This window comes from Hyaena hyaena, unplaced genomic scaffold (genome assembly GCF_003009895.1).
Source record: "Hyaena hyaena isolate Hyena2069 unplaced genomic scaffold, ASM300989v1 scaffold_9, whole genome shotgun sequence".
NCBI classification, from domain to species: Eukaryota; Metazoa; Chordata; class Mammalia; order Carnivora; family Hyaenidae; genus Hyaena; species Hyaena hyaena.
The window spans coordinates 4,546,162-4,561,613 of NW_024080641.1; the positions used below are offsets into that span (position 1 = coordinate 4,546,162).

Here is a 15,452-nt window from a genome sequence, read left to right on the forward strand (position 1 = left end):
CCCCCCCCCCCCCGTCCCAAACAAACCCCAGATGGCAACTCAACTCCTTTGCCGTCCCCTCCACAGATTTCACCGCAACCTCCGTCAATTCCCCTGTCTCAGTCCCGTCTGGAGACTCCAATTCGGATCCCTAGGGCTGGCTCCTTCCCACCATCACTCACCCCCCTCCTCACTCCTACTCCTCCCCTCCCCTGCCCAACGCATGCTGCCTCAGCCCTTGGGGACCTCAGGAGAGCCCTCACTTCACGCTCCACATCCTGGCCAGAGGCTATTTCAGCCCCGGCTCCCAGGAGACTGGGAGGGCACTTCAGGGAGGTGAGGAGGGGGTGACTGGAGCCCCCGCCTTCTGGAAACGGATGGGCAGAAATAGCGCTGGCCAGGAAACAAGTTTCTCTGCCAGGGAGGAAGTGGAGGGGGGTGGAGGTGTCGGGGTAACCCTGGGCCACCAGGACCCTCCCTTGGCCTTCTCTGGGACGCCTCCCCCCCCATGGGGGTGTCTCCTGGGGGAATCGGAACTCAGAGTGCCGGATCACCCCCCATGGCCATCCCACCCCCACAAAAGACCCCATCTCTGGGCTTGCTGTCCTCTCCCCACCTCTTAGCCTCCCCCCTGCCTCCTGATCCATTGCTTCTCCACCCTCTCCCCCTACCTGGCTCAGACTGGCCTCCCCCCAGCCCTCCCATTCCCTGGATCCCTTTCTCCAGCTCTGAGGTGCTTTTCCTGTCCATGGCCCCCCAATATCCTGCCCCCTTCCCCCAAATCCTCACCCACTCCCCAACACCCTGCCCCGGCCCCTCTCCCCCCTGCCTCAATCACTTACCCCCACTTCCTCTGACTTCTCCCCATCCTGCACCTCTCTACCGGCGCCCCATCCCTGGCCCGACACCCTTCGCACATTCCCCAACCCCCTTCTCCAGGACCGTCCCGGACTCCTTTCTCTGCCCCACGCCCCCCCCCCCCCGCGGACTTGTCCTCCCCCCCTGACCTCCCGCTCTGCCCCCACAGTGCTGGAGATCCTGAGCCTGATCCAGCAGCGCGAGCTCGCGCGAGCCGACGAGCACATCTTGGAGCTGGAGGCCGAGGAGCTGGCGACGTCGGGGGGCGGCGCGCCGGGACCGCCCAGGGCCGAGGGCGCGGGCGCGGGCCGCCGGGCGCGGGACGTGGCGCTGCTGTACGAGGCCCTGCAGCGCGAGCTGTGGGCGCTGGTGCGCGAGACGCTGGCGGGCCCCGGGCCGGGCGCGGGCGCCGGGCCGGGCGCCGTGGCGCAGCTGGGCCAGGTGCTGCTGCAGGAGGAGGCCGCCGACGGGCGCCGGGGGCCCGGGGCCGCGCGCAAGCTGCGCGCCCGCTGGGCCGAGGCGGTGGCGCGCGCGGCGCGGGAGCGCCTGGAGGCGGCGGCGCCCGGGGGCCCCGGGGGCCTGGCGGGGCAGCTGGAGGCGCTGCGGGCGCGGCTGCTGGAGGACATGGGCACGGTGCGGGGCCGCCTGGCGCCCGCCTACCCCGCCGGCCTGGGCGCCTTCGGCGTCTACCTGCGCGCCTACCACGGCGCGCTGGCCGACTGGCTGGGGGCCGCCGCCCGCCGGAGGCTGCCGCTGGCCGACCGCTACGCGCTGCTTCACTGGCACAACCAGGTGTACCCCAGGTGAGGCGGGGCGCCGGCCCCCGGGGCGCGCAGATCCCTCCTCCTCCCCGCCCCCTCGCCGACGCACGCCCCCCCCCCCAGCCCTGACCGCTCCAGATCCTTAGGACCTTGGAACGGCCCACTCTGCCATCCTACAGTCGTAGAACCCTTGACCCTTCCAGCCCGCGGCCCCGGTGCCGCTCACGATCGGAGCGCTTTCCGCTCTTCCCGCGCTAGAACCCGCGCAACAGAGGCCCTTCCGGTTGTGAAACTTCAGCACCCCAGCCAGGGACCTCAGCGTCCCCACACTTCCACCCTCGGGATCGCAGCACCGCTCACCCCGCCGGTCCTAATCTAAGCATCGCGGATCGGTCTAGTCCTGGAAGCTTGGACTTGTATCTTTCCATTTAAAAAAAAAAAAATAGTATTTTTATTTTTGAGAGAGGCAGAGCACGGGCAGGGGAGGGGCAGAGAGAGAGGGAGACACAATCCGAAGCAGGCTCCAGGCTCTGCGCTGTCAGCACAGAGCCTGACGCGGGGCCTGAACTCACAAACCGTGACATCATGACCTGAGTTGAAGTCTGACACCTAACTGACTGACCCACCCAGGCGCCCCTCCATTCTTAAAATCTTAGCACCGTTGGCCCGTCCCGGCCTAGAACCTTCGCATCGCTGACAGTTAAACTCTCAGAATCTTCACAACACGGACCATATAGACCCCTGCAGTTCTAGAAGCTCAACACCTCCCGCTTTTCCAGACTTAGAATCCACTGGCACCATTGGCCCTTCCGGTTCTAAAATCGCAGCAACATTGACCGTTTCTTCCGCCTGCCCACCCTTCCTTCCTTCCTTCCTTTTAAAGACTCCGTTTTTTTAAAAAAAGGAATCTGTGTACCCAACGTGGGGCTCGAACCCACATCCCTGAGATCAAGACTGTGTGCTTCACCTACTAAGCCAGCCAAGCGCCCACCACTGACCATTTCAGTCCCAGAAGCCGGCATGGTGGACCCCTCCAGGCCTAGAACCTTAGCATCAATGACACTTATACGATTAGAATCTCAGTATTGTTCGCCCTTCTGGCCCTAGAATTTAGCACTGTTGCTCATTCTCATCTAGAATCTTTGTACCACTGACGCTTCCACTCGCGCCACCTTAACACCACTGTTCTTAAATACAAGGACCTTAGCACCAGCATCCCTAAAATCTTGGCATAGTTGACTCTTCGAATTCTAGAACCCTTACACTGCTCTCTCTTTAGATCCTAGGCCATTCAGTTGATTTGTCCAATCTCAGAACTTTAGCCTTGACACTTCCTGAAAAATTTTTTAAATATTTATTTGTTTTTGAGAGAAAGAGAGAGAGAGAGCAGGGGAGGGGCAGGGGGAGGGAGACACAGAATCCAAAACAGGCTCCAGGCTGTCAGCACAGAGCCCCCCGTGAGGCTTGAACTCACAAACTCCGAGATCATGACATGAGTCGAAATCGGTCGCTCAACTGATGGAGCCCCCCAGGCACCCCTACACTTTCAATCCTAGAACCTTAGCAGCAATGAGGCTTCAAATCCTAAACTGCAGCCACATCCACTCTTTGGATCCTAGAACCTTATACTGTGGATCCCTCCAAGGTTAGGAGGGTAATCTCTTGGTCCCTTGAATTCTATAACCACATGTTGGCAAGTTGGGGGGGGGGTCGTCCCTCCAACAAAATCCTCATGCAGCTACTAGAAGAAGGGGAAGGCGACAGGTACTGACCCCCACCCCCCAGTCCTGTTTGGGAATGTGTGTGAAGGATGGTCTCACACCACCCATGAGAGAGAGGCAGGACCGGGAGCCTGGAAAGCTTCCTGGGATGGCGGGACATGAGTTAAGTTGATTTGTAGGAAGGTGGTGCTTCTGGCTGAGAAAATGCCAAGAGCAAAAGCCTGGGGTGCGTGTGAGCGGTGGGGAGGAGCAGGGGTGTCACACGGGCCAGGCGTGTAAGAGTGTAGTGTCGGGGAGTGAGGGCTGGACCGGGGAGGCCTTCAAGGCCAGGTGAGGGGATGGGGAAGAGGAGTGGAGGCAGAAGGGAGCTTGTGTCTGTGAAGCTGATCACGGGCGGGCCTTTCGTGCCAGCCCATCAAGCCTGGACTTGACCCCTGCAAGTCTTGCCCGGATGCCATTCATCAGGGAGCTGACTCAGAGAGCTGGAGCCAGGGGAGCAACAATTCCAGAGACTTCCTTTGAGGGATGAGCAGAACTGGCCCCTAGAGAGGAAGGGAGTGGCCCAGGATCACAAACACAGAGGGTGTGAAGGAGTGGGGGTGGGGAGGGCTTCCGTTGCCCAGACCCCTCCTCTCACAGACCCCTCTGTCTCTTACCGACCCCCCCTCCCAGAGAGGTCCTAGGGCTGGTGGACCTGGTGGCCCTGGAGAACGGAGAGCTGGGGCCCCTTCTGTCCCCTGGCACCCTGCGGGGCTTGGAGGATGAGTGTGTCACCGACGTTAAGGTACTGGGGACTCGGGAGCCAGAGGTGCTCCGCAGAGAGGGAGGGGTTGCGCTGGGCTTAGGGGTCTCTCCTCTCCCCCTTTCGATACTTCTCTTTCCCTGCTGCCTTTGTGGATCCCTGCGTTCTGTCCAAAAGACACTGAAATGGAAGCCCATGCTGGTGTCTTCTGTCCGATGTTCAGTGTGGTAACCCATGCACCCAGCGGGGCTCGGAGCCGATCAGTAAAGGTTCCAGACATTCCGATACTTGAAGTCTTAGAGCAAGAGTCCGTCACAGAGGCTCAGCTCACAGTCCCAAAGACTCACAGAAGGAGGGCACGAAAGCCGTCTCTGCATACAAGTGGGGCAGATCGTAAACTTGGTTAATAACCGGCCGCGCAGAGGCGCCAGTGAGCACAACCGTGGTGCCATAGACACCAGCCTGGCCACGGGGCTGTCTCCCCCCTGAATGCCAGTCGTGCCTCAGCCACAGAAATCAGGATCGTAGCACCTTGAGAGCTCACAGTCTCAGCCTCGAACATGCCTAGGATCTCAGGTTCATTGAAGGGAACATTGGACCAGGGAATCAGAAATGTGGATACCCTTAGAATCCCAGACCCTAGGAATTCTCGAATCACAGAATCTGATTCTCTTGAACCAATTGGTTTTTTTAATGTTCATTTTTGAGAAAGAGAATGTGTGTGTGAGCAGGGGAAGGGCAGAGAGAGAGGGAGACACAGAATCTGAAGCTGGCTCCAGGCTCTGAGCTGTCAGCACAGAGCCCAACACGGGGCTTGAACCCATGATACCAGGAGCTCATGACCTGAGCTGAAGTCGGATGCTTCACTGACTGAGCCGCCTGGCTGCCCCTTGAACAGATTGTTTTTTCAGAACCTGGGGACCAGAGTCTTAGGATGGTCAAATAATGACAGCATAGACCCTCAAACTCTCTGGCCATCAGATGAAGGAAGCTTAAAGTTAAAGACTCTTAATATCAGGCTCCAAATCATAGACTCAGGGATCCAAGGGGCTGGGGAGGTTTTGTGGTCCAGCCTCCCTTCCTCGGCGCAACCTTCACACGCTCAGGGGTAGGACCCAGACCTGCTTGGGGCTACGGGGTCGGAAGCATGGAGGGGAGAGGTGGAGGGGGAGAGCCTTCCAGGCCCCCCTGACTCCTGCGTGTCCCCCCACCTCCCCGCTCCAGGCTCAGACCCGGGCAGCGCTGCTTCGCGTCCTGCAGGAGAATGAGGAGCACTGGGGGAGCACGGAGGATCGGCCCAGCAGCCTGGCGCAGGACGTGTGTGAGGTGGGGCGCGGGGAAGAGGAAGGAGAATCAGCCGGCCAGCGCCCTGGGCGGGGGGAGGGAGTAGGCCCTCCCCCCGCCTCACCCCTTCTCCTCTCCCTGGACGGTGTAGCTGCTGGAGGAGCACACGGAACGAGCACCCCGCATCAGCCAGGAGTTTGGGGAGCGGATGGCCCACTGCTGCCTGGGGGGGCTGGCAGAATTCCTGCAGAGGTATGGAGGGCTGGGGCAGGGCAGGGGCGTGGCGGGGGGGCGGAGGCATCAGTACCCAGGATCCCACCGAGAGAGGAGAGATGAAAGGCAATCCAGTATGGACGGGACGGGCCAAGCGCATCAGCTGAGGGCCCAGCAAGGGGACCCTCCTCCGGGGCCGCGGGCGCCAGCTGTCATGTGTCGTCCCTTTCTCCTCCAGCTTCCAGCAGCGGGTGGAGCGATTCCACGAGAATCCAGCGGTTCGGGAGCTGCTCCCAGAGACCTACGTCAGCAGGACCATCTCCCTGGTCAACTGCGGGCCCCCCCTGAGGTGAGAGCACCCAGCGTGTGGGGGAGAGGACCAGTGCCGGTGACAAGCTGAACTAGGGTGCGCAGGGCCTGCGTGGGGGCTTAGACGCATCGAACCTTGGGGGTCCCAGAAAGACTCTTAGCACCACAGAGCACTAGAATGGTGGGGTAATCAGAATTTTGGGGTGCTGTAATTCATAGGCACCTAGAAGAAAGGTTCAAACACTCTAAGAATTACAGATCTTTTTTTTTTTTGCCCTTTTATCTTACTTTCCTTTTTTTATTAACGTATTTTCAATGCATTTGCAAACTGGGTAATGCATTTCCATGCTTCATAATTCAAGGCACAAGAGGGTATACGGTGAAAAGCCTCACCCGTACACGCCGCCCACTTTCCTTGCTGCTAGAGTCTGGCATATCTTTGCAGGCATTTGACACATTTACCAGAAAATATGTGTAAATAAGTGTATGTGTGCATATCCATGCCTGTATTTCATATTCACATTCCATACATAAACAAGTCAATCTATTTCACTATGTGAATACATATTATCCCTTTTCCTTTAAAAACATTTTTTAGGGGTGCCTGGGCGGCTCAGTCGGTTGAGCTTCGGACTTCAGCTCAGGTCATGATCTCACGGTTCGTGGGTTCGAGCCCTGTGTTGGACTCTGTGCTGACAGCTCAGAGCCTGGAGTCTGTTTCCGATTCTGTGTCTCCCCCTCTCTCTCTGATTCTCCCCTGCTCGTACTGTCTCTCTCTCTCTCAGAAATTAAAAAAAAATGTTTTAAAACATTTTTTAATGTTTTATTTATTTCTCTCTGTCTCAAAAATAAATTACACATTAAATGTTTTAAAACTTTTAAAAAATGTTTTATTTATTTCTGAGAGACAGAGAAAGACAGCATGAGCAGGGGAGGGGCAGAGAGAGAGGGAGACCCAGAATCCGAAGCTGGCTCCAGGTTCTGAGCTGTCAGCACAGAGCCTGATGCGGGGCTTGAACTCACAAACTGTGAGACCATGACCTGAACTAAAGTTAGACACAACCAACTGAGCCACCTCGGCGCCCTTAAAGCTTTTATTTTCAATAATCTCTACACCCAATGTGGGGCTCGAACTCACAACCCTGAGATCAAGAACTTCATGCTCTACCGACTGAGCCACTCTGGCGCCCCTTATTCCTTTTCCTTAAAAAAAAGAAAAAAAAAAAGCTAGAATATTGAACACACTTCTGTGCGTTTCCCCATTAACAGCTTGGAGACCTTTCTGTGGGCACATGGAGTTCCCACTTTCCTTTGCAACATGTGACCTGCATTCCACGGTTTGCATATTCCGTTCATTTAATCTGTCCCCAGTGGAGAGCTGGCTCCACCCTTTGGCAAAGAAAAACGTGGCGTACCTGTCACTTCCCACAGACGTGGGGACTCTGAGGGACACGGTCCTAGAAAGGGCCCCACTGGAATTTGGGCAGAAAATGCGAGACTGCTCTCAGACCAGGTTACTGCCCTTTCAGGGACCGAGGGGGTCATAAATGAGAGAAAATGAGAATTGTAGAATCTTCGAATTCTAGATGTTTAGAATCACGTTCCAGAAAGCCTCCAATCCCCCAGCCTCCCAGACACCCCCTGATATTTCTCAGCTCCCACACTCTCCTCTGCTCTCCATCTGACCTGTCACCTCGGGGCTCACAAAACCGAGTCCGTCTGGGGAGGGGGATAGGTCCAGGCAGTCGAGCTGAATACGGGGGCTCCTCTGATCCCCTCAGGGCTCTGGCAGAGCGCCTGGCCCGGGTGGGGCCCCCCGAAAGCGAGCCAGCCCGGGAAGCAGCAGCCAGCGCTCTGGACCGCGTGACCCGGCTCTGCCACCGTGTCCTGGCTGACCTGCTTTTCCAAGAGCTGCAGGTGAGTGAGGGGGGGGGCCCGTGACAGGGGAGGGGACCCCCCCCCGCCCCAGAACCTGCAGTTCCTTTAAGCCCATGACTGAGTGTTCCGGAAGCAGGCGGGGGTGGGCAGTGATGGCCTGTTTGAGCCATTTTGGGGGGCAAAAAGGGGTGCAGGAAGGGAGGGGGCTACGGTCATGGGAAGGATGGAGAGTCACCAGCACAAGGGGTCTTGGGGATCAGGTGGAGCCCCTCCCCACTGAGGGCCCCCAAATCCCTGCCTGGCCTCCCCCAGACCCTGGAGCCCTATTTACCCCGCGCCCAGAGGGTGCTGGGGTCAGAGGTGGGTGAGAGGATGTGGGGCGGGTGGTGGGAGCCCCTGGGAATGAGACAGGGGCGCGTGTAGCCGTGGTTGTAATGCACCCTCAAGCCATGCTGGACATCCGATCGTGTCCCTCTTCTGCTCAGAACCCTCCGTGGCTCCCAGCTCACTCGGGGCGAGCCAAAGCCCTTGCTAGTTGGCCCCCAAGCCCCTGGGGGGTCTGACCCTTTCCTCTCCCTCTCTGACCTCACCTTCTCCCACATTCCTCCTCACTTACTCCACTCTGGCCTTACCAGCCCGCTTGCTGTGCCTTAAAAAGACACACACAGCCCAGCCTCGGAACCTTGCAAAGGTTCTTCACTCAGCAGCCACATTGCCTCCTCCCTCACTTCTGTCAAGCCTTGATTCAGATGTCACATTCTCAGTGACACTCAGTTGGTTAAGCGTCCAACTTCAGCTCAGGTCATGATCTCACAATTCGTGGGTTCGAGCCCCGTGTCGGGCTCTGTGTTGACAGCTCAGAGCCTGGAGTCTGTTTTGGATTCTGTGTCGCCCTCTCTCTCTGCCCCTTCCTTGCTCGCGCTGTCTCTCAAAAATAAATAAATGTAGAAATAAATAAGATAAAATAAAATAAAATAACATAAATAAAATAAAAGTTGAAGCTCCAGGGGCGCCTGGGTGGCTCAGTCACTTAAGTGTCTGACTTTGGCTCAGGTCATGATCTCGTGGTTTGTGGGTCTGAGCCCTGCATGGGGCTCTGTGCTGACTCAGAGCCTGGAGCCTGGAGCCTGCTTTGTATTCTCTCTCACTCTCTCTCTCTCTCTCTCTCTCTCTCCATGCTATGCTTCTCTCCAAGCACTTAGGGCCACCTGCTCCCTTACAGCCTTTGCTTTTTTTTTTCCCTCCCCAATCCAACTCCCCCCACTGGAATGTGAGCTTCTCAAGGGCAAGGTTGGTTGGAATGTTTCTAAAATAACTTTTATTATGGAAAATTTCAAACGTACACACAAAGTAGGCACAAGAACAGAATGACCCTCCTGTGGACAAGCAAGTATCAGCTCCCGGCCAATCTGGTTTCACCTTTCTCCTTCCCCCCGGCACCCCCCCTCCCCGCCATCCCTGACATCCTGTCTTCATCCATCAGCACTTCAGGCTGCATCTCCGAAAGATAAGAAATCCTTAAACAAACATAACCACAGTACCATTTTCATATTCAACCAAGGGAACAATGATTTCTTAATATCAAATATCAGATCAGCATTCCGGTTCCGCTGACCCGCTTACGATGATCGGATCCTCAGAGTTCTGTCTCATTCTGCACCATGTGTCCCCGGGCCCTCTGTGCCCAGCGACCCACCCCTGGCTGAGCCACCGGAAGGGCTCAGGGGATGTTTGTTGAATGATTAGGTGGACAAGGGTGTGCATGAAAGTGAGCGAGTGGAGGCATTACGGGGGTGCTGGGGAGGGGGCCTTTGTCCCAGGCCTGGCTGCACTGCTTCAGAGTAAGGGGTACCTTAGGCAAGCTGCCTGTTCTCTTGCGGTTTCTGTTTGCTCGTCTGGAAAATGGGCACAGGAATTCCAGGCTTCTCTGGTGGCTGGAAGGAAGCAAGAAGATTGTGGCTGTGTGGTGCTTAGCGCGGTCCCAGCCCGCAGCCCCTGGGTGATAGCTCCGTGAAAATACAGGGTTCATAGCAACAGGGACGATCAGTTTGTTTATTTTTTTTATTTACAAAATTTTTTTAATGTTTTATTTATTTCTGAGAGAGAGAGAGAGAGAGAGAGAGAGAGAGAGAGACAGCGTGAGCAGGGGAGAGTCAGTCAGAGAGAGAGGGAGACACAGAATCTGAAACAGGCTCCAGGCTCTGAGCTGTCAGCACAGAGCCTGACGCGGGGCTTGAACCCACGAACCATGAGACCATGACCTGAGCCAAAGTCAGACACTTAACCGACCTGAGCCACCCAGGCGCCCCAATTCACACTTGCTTTTCAACAAAAGGCCTCACTCCTGGGGGTTCACGCAGCCAGGCTACTGTTGGAAGTGGGTGTGGGGCAGAGTGGGTAGGACCTCCTTCAGACCCCATGGACACGGACCCCCGATGTCCCCGGGGACCTCAGTTCCCCAGGGTCCACCCAGCCCCGCGGTGTCTCCCCCTCCCTGCCCCCAGATCCATTTCTGGGATAGACCCGCTCCCCGTCCCACATCTTAGGTCACTTCCAGGTGCCTCCCTCCCCTCCCCCCTCACAGAAATTGTGCGAATCCTACTCTCTGGGTCCTGCTTTCCCCTCCTCACCGCTCTCATCCACTTCTTCCCTCTTTCTTCTCTTTCGAGTCCCCTCCACCCCATTTCTACTTCAGCCTTGCGCCTCCCATCAAGATCTCGGGAAAGCACAAGCCTGACCCTCTCTTTCTGCTCAGAATCTACCATGGCTCCCCAGTGCCCTCAGGAGGAAGGTGGGGCTCCTCACAGGCCTGGGTGCTCCGGCCCCACTCACCCGATTAGCCCCATTCCCCCCCCCCCATCTCCCTGGCAGCTGCTCTAACTTCGAGGGTCTGTGGACTCCACCAGTCACACAGGACCCCCTTGCTTAGAAGAGCCCGAGCTTGGTTTGCTGCTCTGCTGTCGCTGTCTCGAAGTTCTTTATAATTTTGAATGCAGGCCTTCCCTTTTCATTTTGCACCGGGCCCCTAACTTATATAGATCTTGCCCGCCTCAGGAACCTTCTTTCGGATCCACTGACCCAAAGGCGCGTTTGGAATCTGAGCCGCCTTCACACTGGCTCCTCCTACTGACTGAGCCACTCCCTGTCCCACCCCTCACCTGGCTAACTAGGACCAGTCTCTGTCCCAAGCTCTGGAGTCCCCTCCTCCAGGAAGCCCTCCTTGACTCTCTCTCCGCTGACTCAAGCATCCTCTCTGGGCTTCCTAAACTCCTGGGTTCCCGCCCTCCAGTCCTGACCACTCTGGGCCCAGCCCTGGGGACGGTCTGTCTCCCTCCCTGGACCGTGAGCCCAGGGGAGGGCGCCCCCTACGAACCGGTTCAGCTCCCATCTGTTGAATTGGTCAGTGAAGAAAGAGGGGGGAAGGGAGGAGAGCTAAAGCCGATGCCCCCATTCCGTCGCACCCAGCCCCACTTCAACAAGCTGATGCGCAGGAAGTGGCTGAACAGCCCGGAGGCCCTGGATGGCATCGTGGGCACGCTGGGCGCTCAGGCCCTGGCACTGCGGAGGATGCAGGATGAGCCTTACCAGGTGCGCGGGCTGGGCTGGTCGGGGGAGGGGTGGGGGAGCGGAGCTCTCCGCTGGGGGGACCCCTTCAAGGTGCAGAGCAGCCGTCTCAGGGTGAGACAGGCGGCGCTCTGCGCGGGGTCTGTGGGGTGGGGTGCGCACAGGGTGGGGGCCTCTGGGATGTGGAGCTCCCTGGGGGCTGGGTGGGGCACCCTTTGCGCGCCGGCAGGGGGTGTCGGCGAGCTGATTCGGGAGCAGGGGAGGGTATCCTCGAGCAGGACTTGGGGTCACCCGTTGGGAGTTGGAAGGGCTGCTCCGGATGCGGCGCGGGAGGGGGGCGCAAAGAGGGGGTCTGGTGCCCTGCGGGCGCCTGGAGTGCGCGCGGGCGGGTGGAGAACGGGGAGGGGTGGGAAGGGGTCCCCGGCGGCTCACAAGCCCTCGCTTCGCCCCGGGTCCCCAGGCGCTGGTGGCCGAGCTGCACCGGCGGGCGCTGGTGGAGTACGTGCGGCCCCTGCTCCGCGGACGCCTGCGCTGTCGCTCCGCGCGGACCCGCAGCCGCGTGGCCGGGAGGCTCCGGGAGGACGCGGCTCAGCTGCAGAGGCTCTTCAGGCGGCTGGTCAGTGCGGGTCCCGGGGGTGGGCGTGGGGGGCTCCGAAACCCCGGCAGACCTGGCCTCTCGCGAGCATAAGGCCGTCACCCAACTTTCAGCCAACAGTGGACACTTCGATCCTTGTCCTCCGCGCGCGTAAAAACCGGCTTTCTCACGGTGCGGGCTCGCCTTCCGGGCGCAAGCCGGAATCCGGTTCCCTCCGCGTGGTTGTGGGGACCAGATCACTCAAGTCCTGTTACGGACCCCACCTGGCGCAGAGCTGCCACTCCCTAAACATTAGCGATAATCGCGAGCACGGAGAGAGGCTAAGTGCATTAGAAACGCAGAATCGTGGAGTTACCAAAGCCAAGAACTTCAAATTCAAGAACTTCAAATTACCAACTCTTGTCTGTACCTTGTTGCAATTAGCAAGAGCTCAGCTGCCGCGGCGGGAGCGCCGGGGGGGTGGGGTGGGGGGGGCGGGGCGCGCATCTTTTTTTTTTTTTTTTGAGAACGCAGAGACCCCTCCCCTGGGCGCGCCCTCCACTTTCCCCTAAGGGTAACATTTTGCAAAATCCTAGGACTAGGTGTTGAGGAGCGTCCCCGAGCCCCCCGATTATCTGCAAAACGATGTATTATGGATTTTTCTTCCAATTTCCAAAGCTGCCAGATAACCTGAGATCACAGTCCGCGCCCCCCCCGCCCATGCCCGGCTTCACAGACGCGAAGATGGAGGCCAGGAGGGGTGCGGTTTCCGGGGAGGGGGACCTGGGGCCGGAGCGTGAGCCTGGGGCCTATCCCTTTGCAGGAGTCCCAGGCCTCGTGGCTGGACGCCGTGGTCCCCCATTTGGCCGAAGTCCTGCAGCTGGAAGACACGCCCAGCATCCAGGTGGAGGTGGGGGTGCTGGTGCGGGACTACCCGGACATCAGGTGAGAGCCCCCCACCCCTGCGCCCGCCTGGCGCGTTTGCGCGCGCGCCGCCGCCAGGCCGAGGACTCTCCGGGCCTTGGCATCCGTCCCCGCGTTTCCTGTTCTTGGGGCGGCGAGCGTGTCTGACGGCCGTTTCCTGCTGGAACCGGGGCATTATTAATACGATTTCCCTCCTTCTCCTGCCGCCGCCGCCGCCGCCAGGGCTCGCAAACAAACAGGCAGTCACAGGAAGCCCAGGGCAGGGGGGCGCGGGGCCGCCGGCGGCAGGAAGGGCCGGCCCAGCCAGCCCGGGAGCCGCGGGGGACACGGGGACGCGCACGGGCGCGCGCGCGCGCGCGCACCGGGACCCCGGCAGGAGCCGCTCAGATCCTCGTGGACCGTTTCCGTTCTGGGTGACCCTCTCTGAGCCTCGGCTTCCTCACCACGTCCTTGGGGGGTAATGGGGCCCTTTTCAGAGGATTTGGGGTTGAGGGGGATTCTTCGTCATCAATCAATCTTCCTCCCCCTCGTCATCCGCGGTGACGGCACTGCCAATCCCGATTCTTATTTATCGAGTCCTAATGTCAGACCTAAGAAAGCACGTGACACACCCAGTCCATAAGTAAGGCCTATAATAAAAGTTATTTTAGAAAATCATATGCATGGGGCGCCTGGGAGGCTCAGTCGGTTGAGCGTCCGACTTCGGCTCAGGTCATGATCTCACGGTTCGTGGGTTCGAGCCTCGTGTCGGGCTCTGTCCTGACAGCTCGCTCGGAGCCTGGAGCCTGTTTCTGGTTCTGTGTCTCCCTTTCTCTCTGACCCTCCTCTGTTCATGCTGTCTTTCTCTCTCTCTCTCTCAGAAATGAATAAAACATTTTAAAAAATTATAAGAAAGAAAGGAAGAAAATCATATGCAAGTGGAAGGCAGCCCGGTTCTAAATGCTTGGCCTCATCTGAGGCCGTCAGGGCTTGGGGAGGGGACCCTAAATGCCACAGCTAGCAAAGCTGGGGATTTGAACCCCAGGCAGAGCGTGAGGACAGTTCTGGCTCTGGGCTGTGGGGAAGGGAAGACGCAGCAGCTCCGTCCAAGGGGCTAGCGCGGAGGCCCCGGAGCTCTGTTTTGCAACGAAGGTTCTGGAAATTACTGTTAGGTTCAGGGTCTCGCGTCGGCGTCTCGTGATGGTTCCTAGCTTTGGATATTGGGCTCTGGAACTGTGTGGTGGAGCAGCTTCCAGACCTGGCCGGTGGGGGTGGGGCGAGGTGAGGGGGTGAGCACTTCCGGGTTGCATGTGAGAGATGGGGGTGGCGATGGGGCTGCTGGGGGGGGGTGCTGGGAGGGGGCCGGTAAGGGGGGAGGGACCTGGAGGGTGGAAAGGGGGCGGGGTCCCAGAGCGAAGATGAGGTTCCCAGGCGGGCCCGTGTGCGTGTGCGTCGGGCACCGAGAGCCCCATGCACGCGTCCCTTCCTCTGTCCCCAGGCGGAAGCACGTGGCGGCCCTCCTCGACATCCGCGGCCTGCACAACGCCGCCGCCCGCCAGGAGATCCTGGACGTGGCCCGGGACCTGGAACTGTCTGAGGGGGGAGCCCTGGCCCCCCCTCGGGACCGCGCCTTCTTCTCAGACATCTCCGTGCCCCGCCCACCCTTCTGCCTCAGCCTCCCTCTCTTCGTGGGCCGCCTTCCCCTCTCCCGGCTGGCGCGGCCCGGCCTGGCCTGTCTGCCCCGGCTGCGGCCTCCGTCTCTCTCACGGCCCCCCTCCCAACGCTGAGACTCTTCCAGCCCCCCCCCCACCTCGGTGCCCCCCCATCTTTGCTGCTGACAAACCATTCTCCTGTACGGCCCCCTCTTGACTCCCTGCCTGAGAACACAGACCACCTAGGATGGAAAGATCTTCCGGAACCTTCTGGCTTCCCCCCCCACCCCCGCCACGCTCCCTGTATGGAAGAGAAAGGGCCGGAAGGATCAAGGACTCTGCCAAGGCCACCAAGCTCATGCTCAACACCAGCGCCCAGCCCAGCGGGCGGGGGTGGCGTTTTGGAAGGCTCTAGAGAAGTATCCCAGCCCCACCCCCCCCTTTTCCCCCTCACCTCAAGGTCTGGCCCCTGTCCAACGTATTAAGGAATGTACGATACTTAGAATAAAGAGGTTTCTATTTAACACAAGGAAGGGCTGAGTCCCCAGCGCGTGGGGGAGGAAAGACCCGGGGCAGGGCCCGGGGCCAAGGGCTTCTCACGGCCAAGGCCGGGCTGGGGTCCAGCTGCTGGGCAGGGCAGCCGAGGCTGCGGGAGGCACCGAACCCCGAGTGCCCGGGCCGCGTGACTCCCCGGCAGGCCCTCGGGTGCCCTCAGCCGGGGTCCCTCATGTTGTCGGTCTGACCCGCCTCTCCTTCATCCCTGGGGCTGGTGGCTCCTGTCGGTGGCACACCCCACCCCCCCTCCGTCCATCCTTCGCCCGGAATCTATGTCAAGAGAGGAAGGAGGTTGGGGGCAGGGCCAGGGCGCCCTCCTGGGTTGATGCAGGAAAATCTTAGGGTGGGAAACATTCCAGCCGCTTGCCCCCAGCCCCTCCGGATCCCGGTCCCCACCGAGACCTCAAGGTCACCTCCCTGCTGACCCCTGGCCCTCCGGCCTGGTTGGACAGCCTATGA

General features: G+C 59.3%; 1 protein-coding gene across 1 annotated transcript in view; it reads left to right on the forward strand.

Moving 5' to 3' along the window:
• Positions 1-14,967, forward strand: part of EXOC3L2 (exocyst complex component 3 like 2) — a 21,265-nt gene extending 6,298 nt beyond the window's left edge. Inside the window, exons 3-12 of the mRNA XM_039248463.1 lie at positions 1,007-1,640; positions 3,992-4,103; positions 5,286-5,387; positions 5,497-5,597; positions 5,797-5,907; positions 7,649-7,784; positions 11,211-11,333; positions 11,770-11,925; positions 12,707-12,828; positions 14,285-14,967. Of these exons, the coding sequence (XP_039104394.1) occupies positions 1,007-1,640; positions 3,992-4,103; positions 5,286-5,387; positions 5,497-5,597; positions 5,797-5,907; positions 7,649-7,784; positions 11,211-11,333; positions 11,770-11,925; positions 12,707-12,828; positions 14,285-14,573 (1,886 nt within the window). The 3' untranslated portion in view covers positions 14,574-14,967. The remainder of the gene's footprint in view (positions 1-1,006; positions 1,641-3,991; positions 4,104-5,285; positions 5,388-5,496; positions 5,598-5,796; positions 5,908-7,648; positions 7,785-11,210; positions 11,334-11,769; positions 11,926-12,706; positions 12,829-14,284) is intronic.
• The last annotated feature ends 485 nt before the right edge of the window (positions 14,968-15,452 follow it).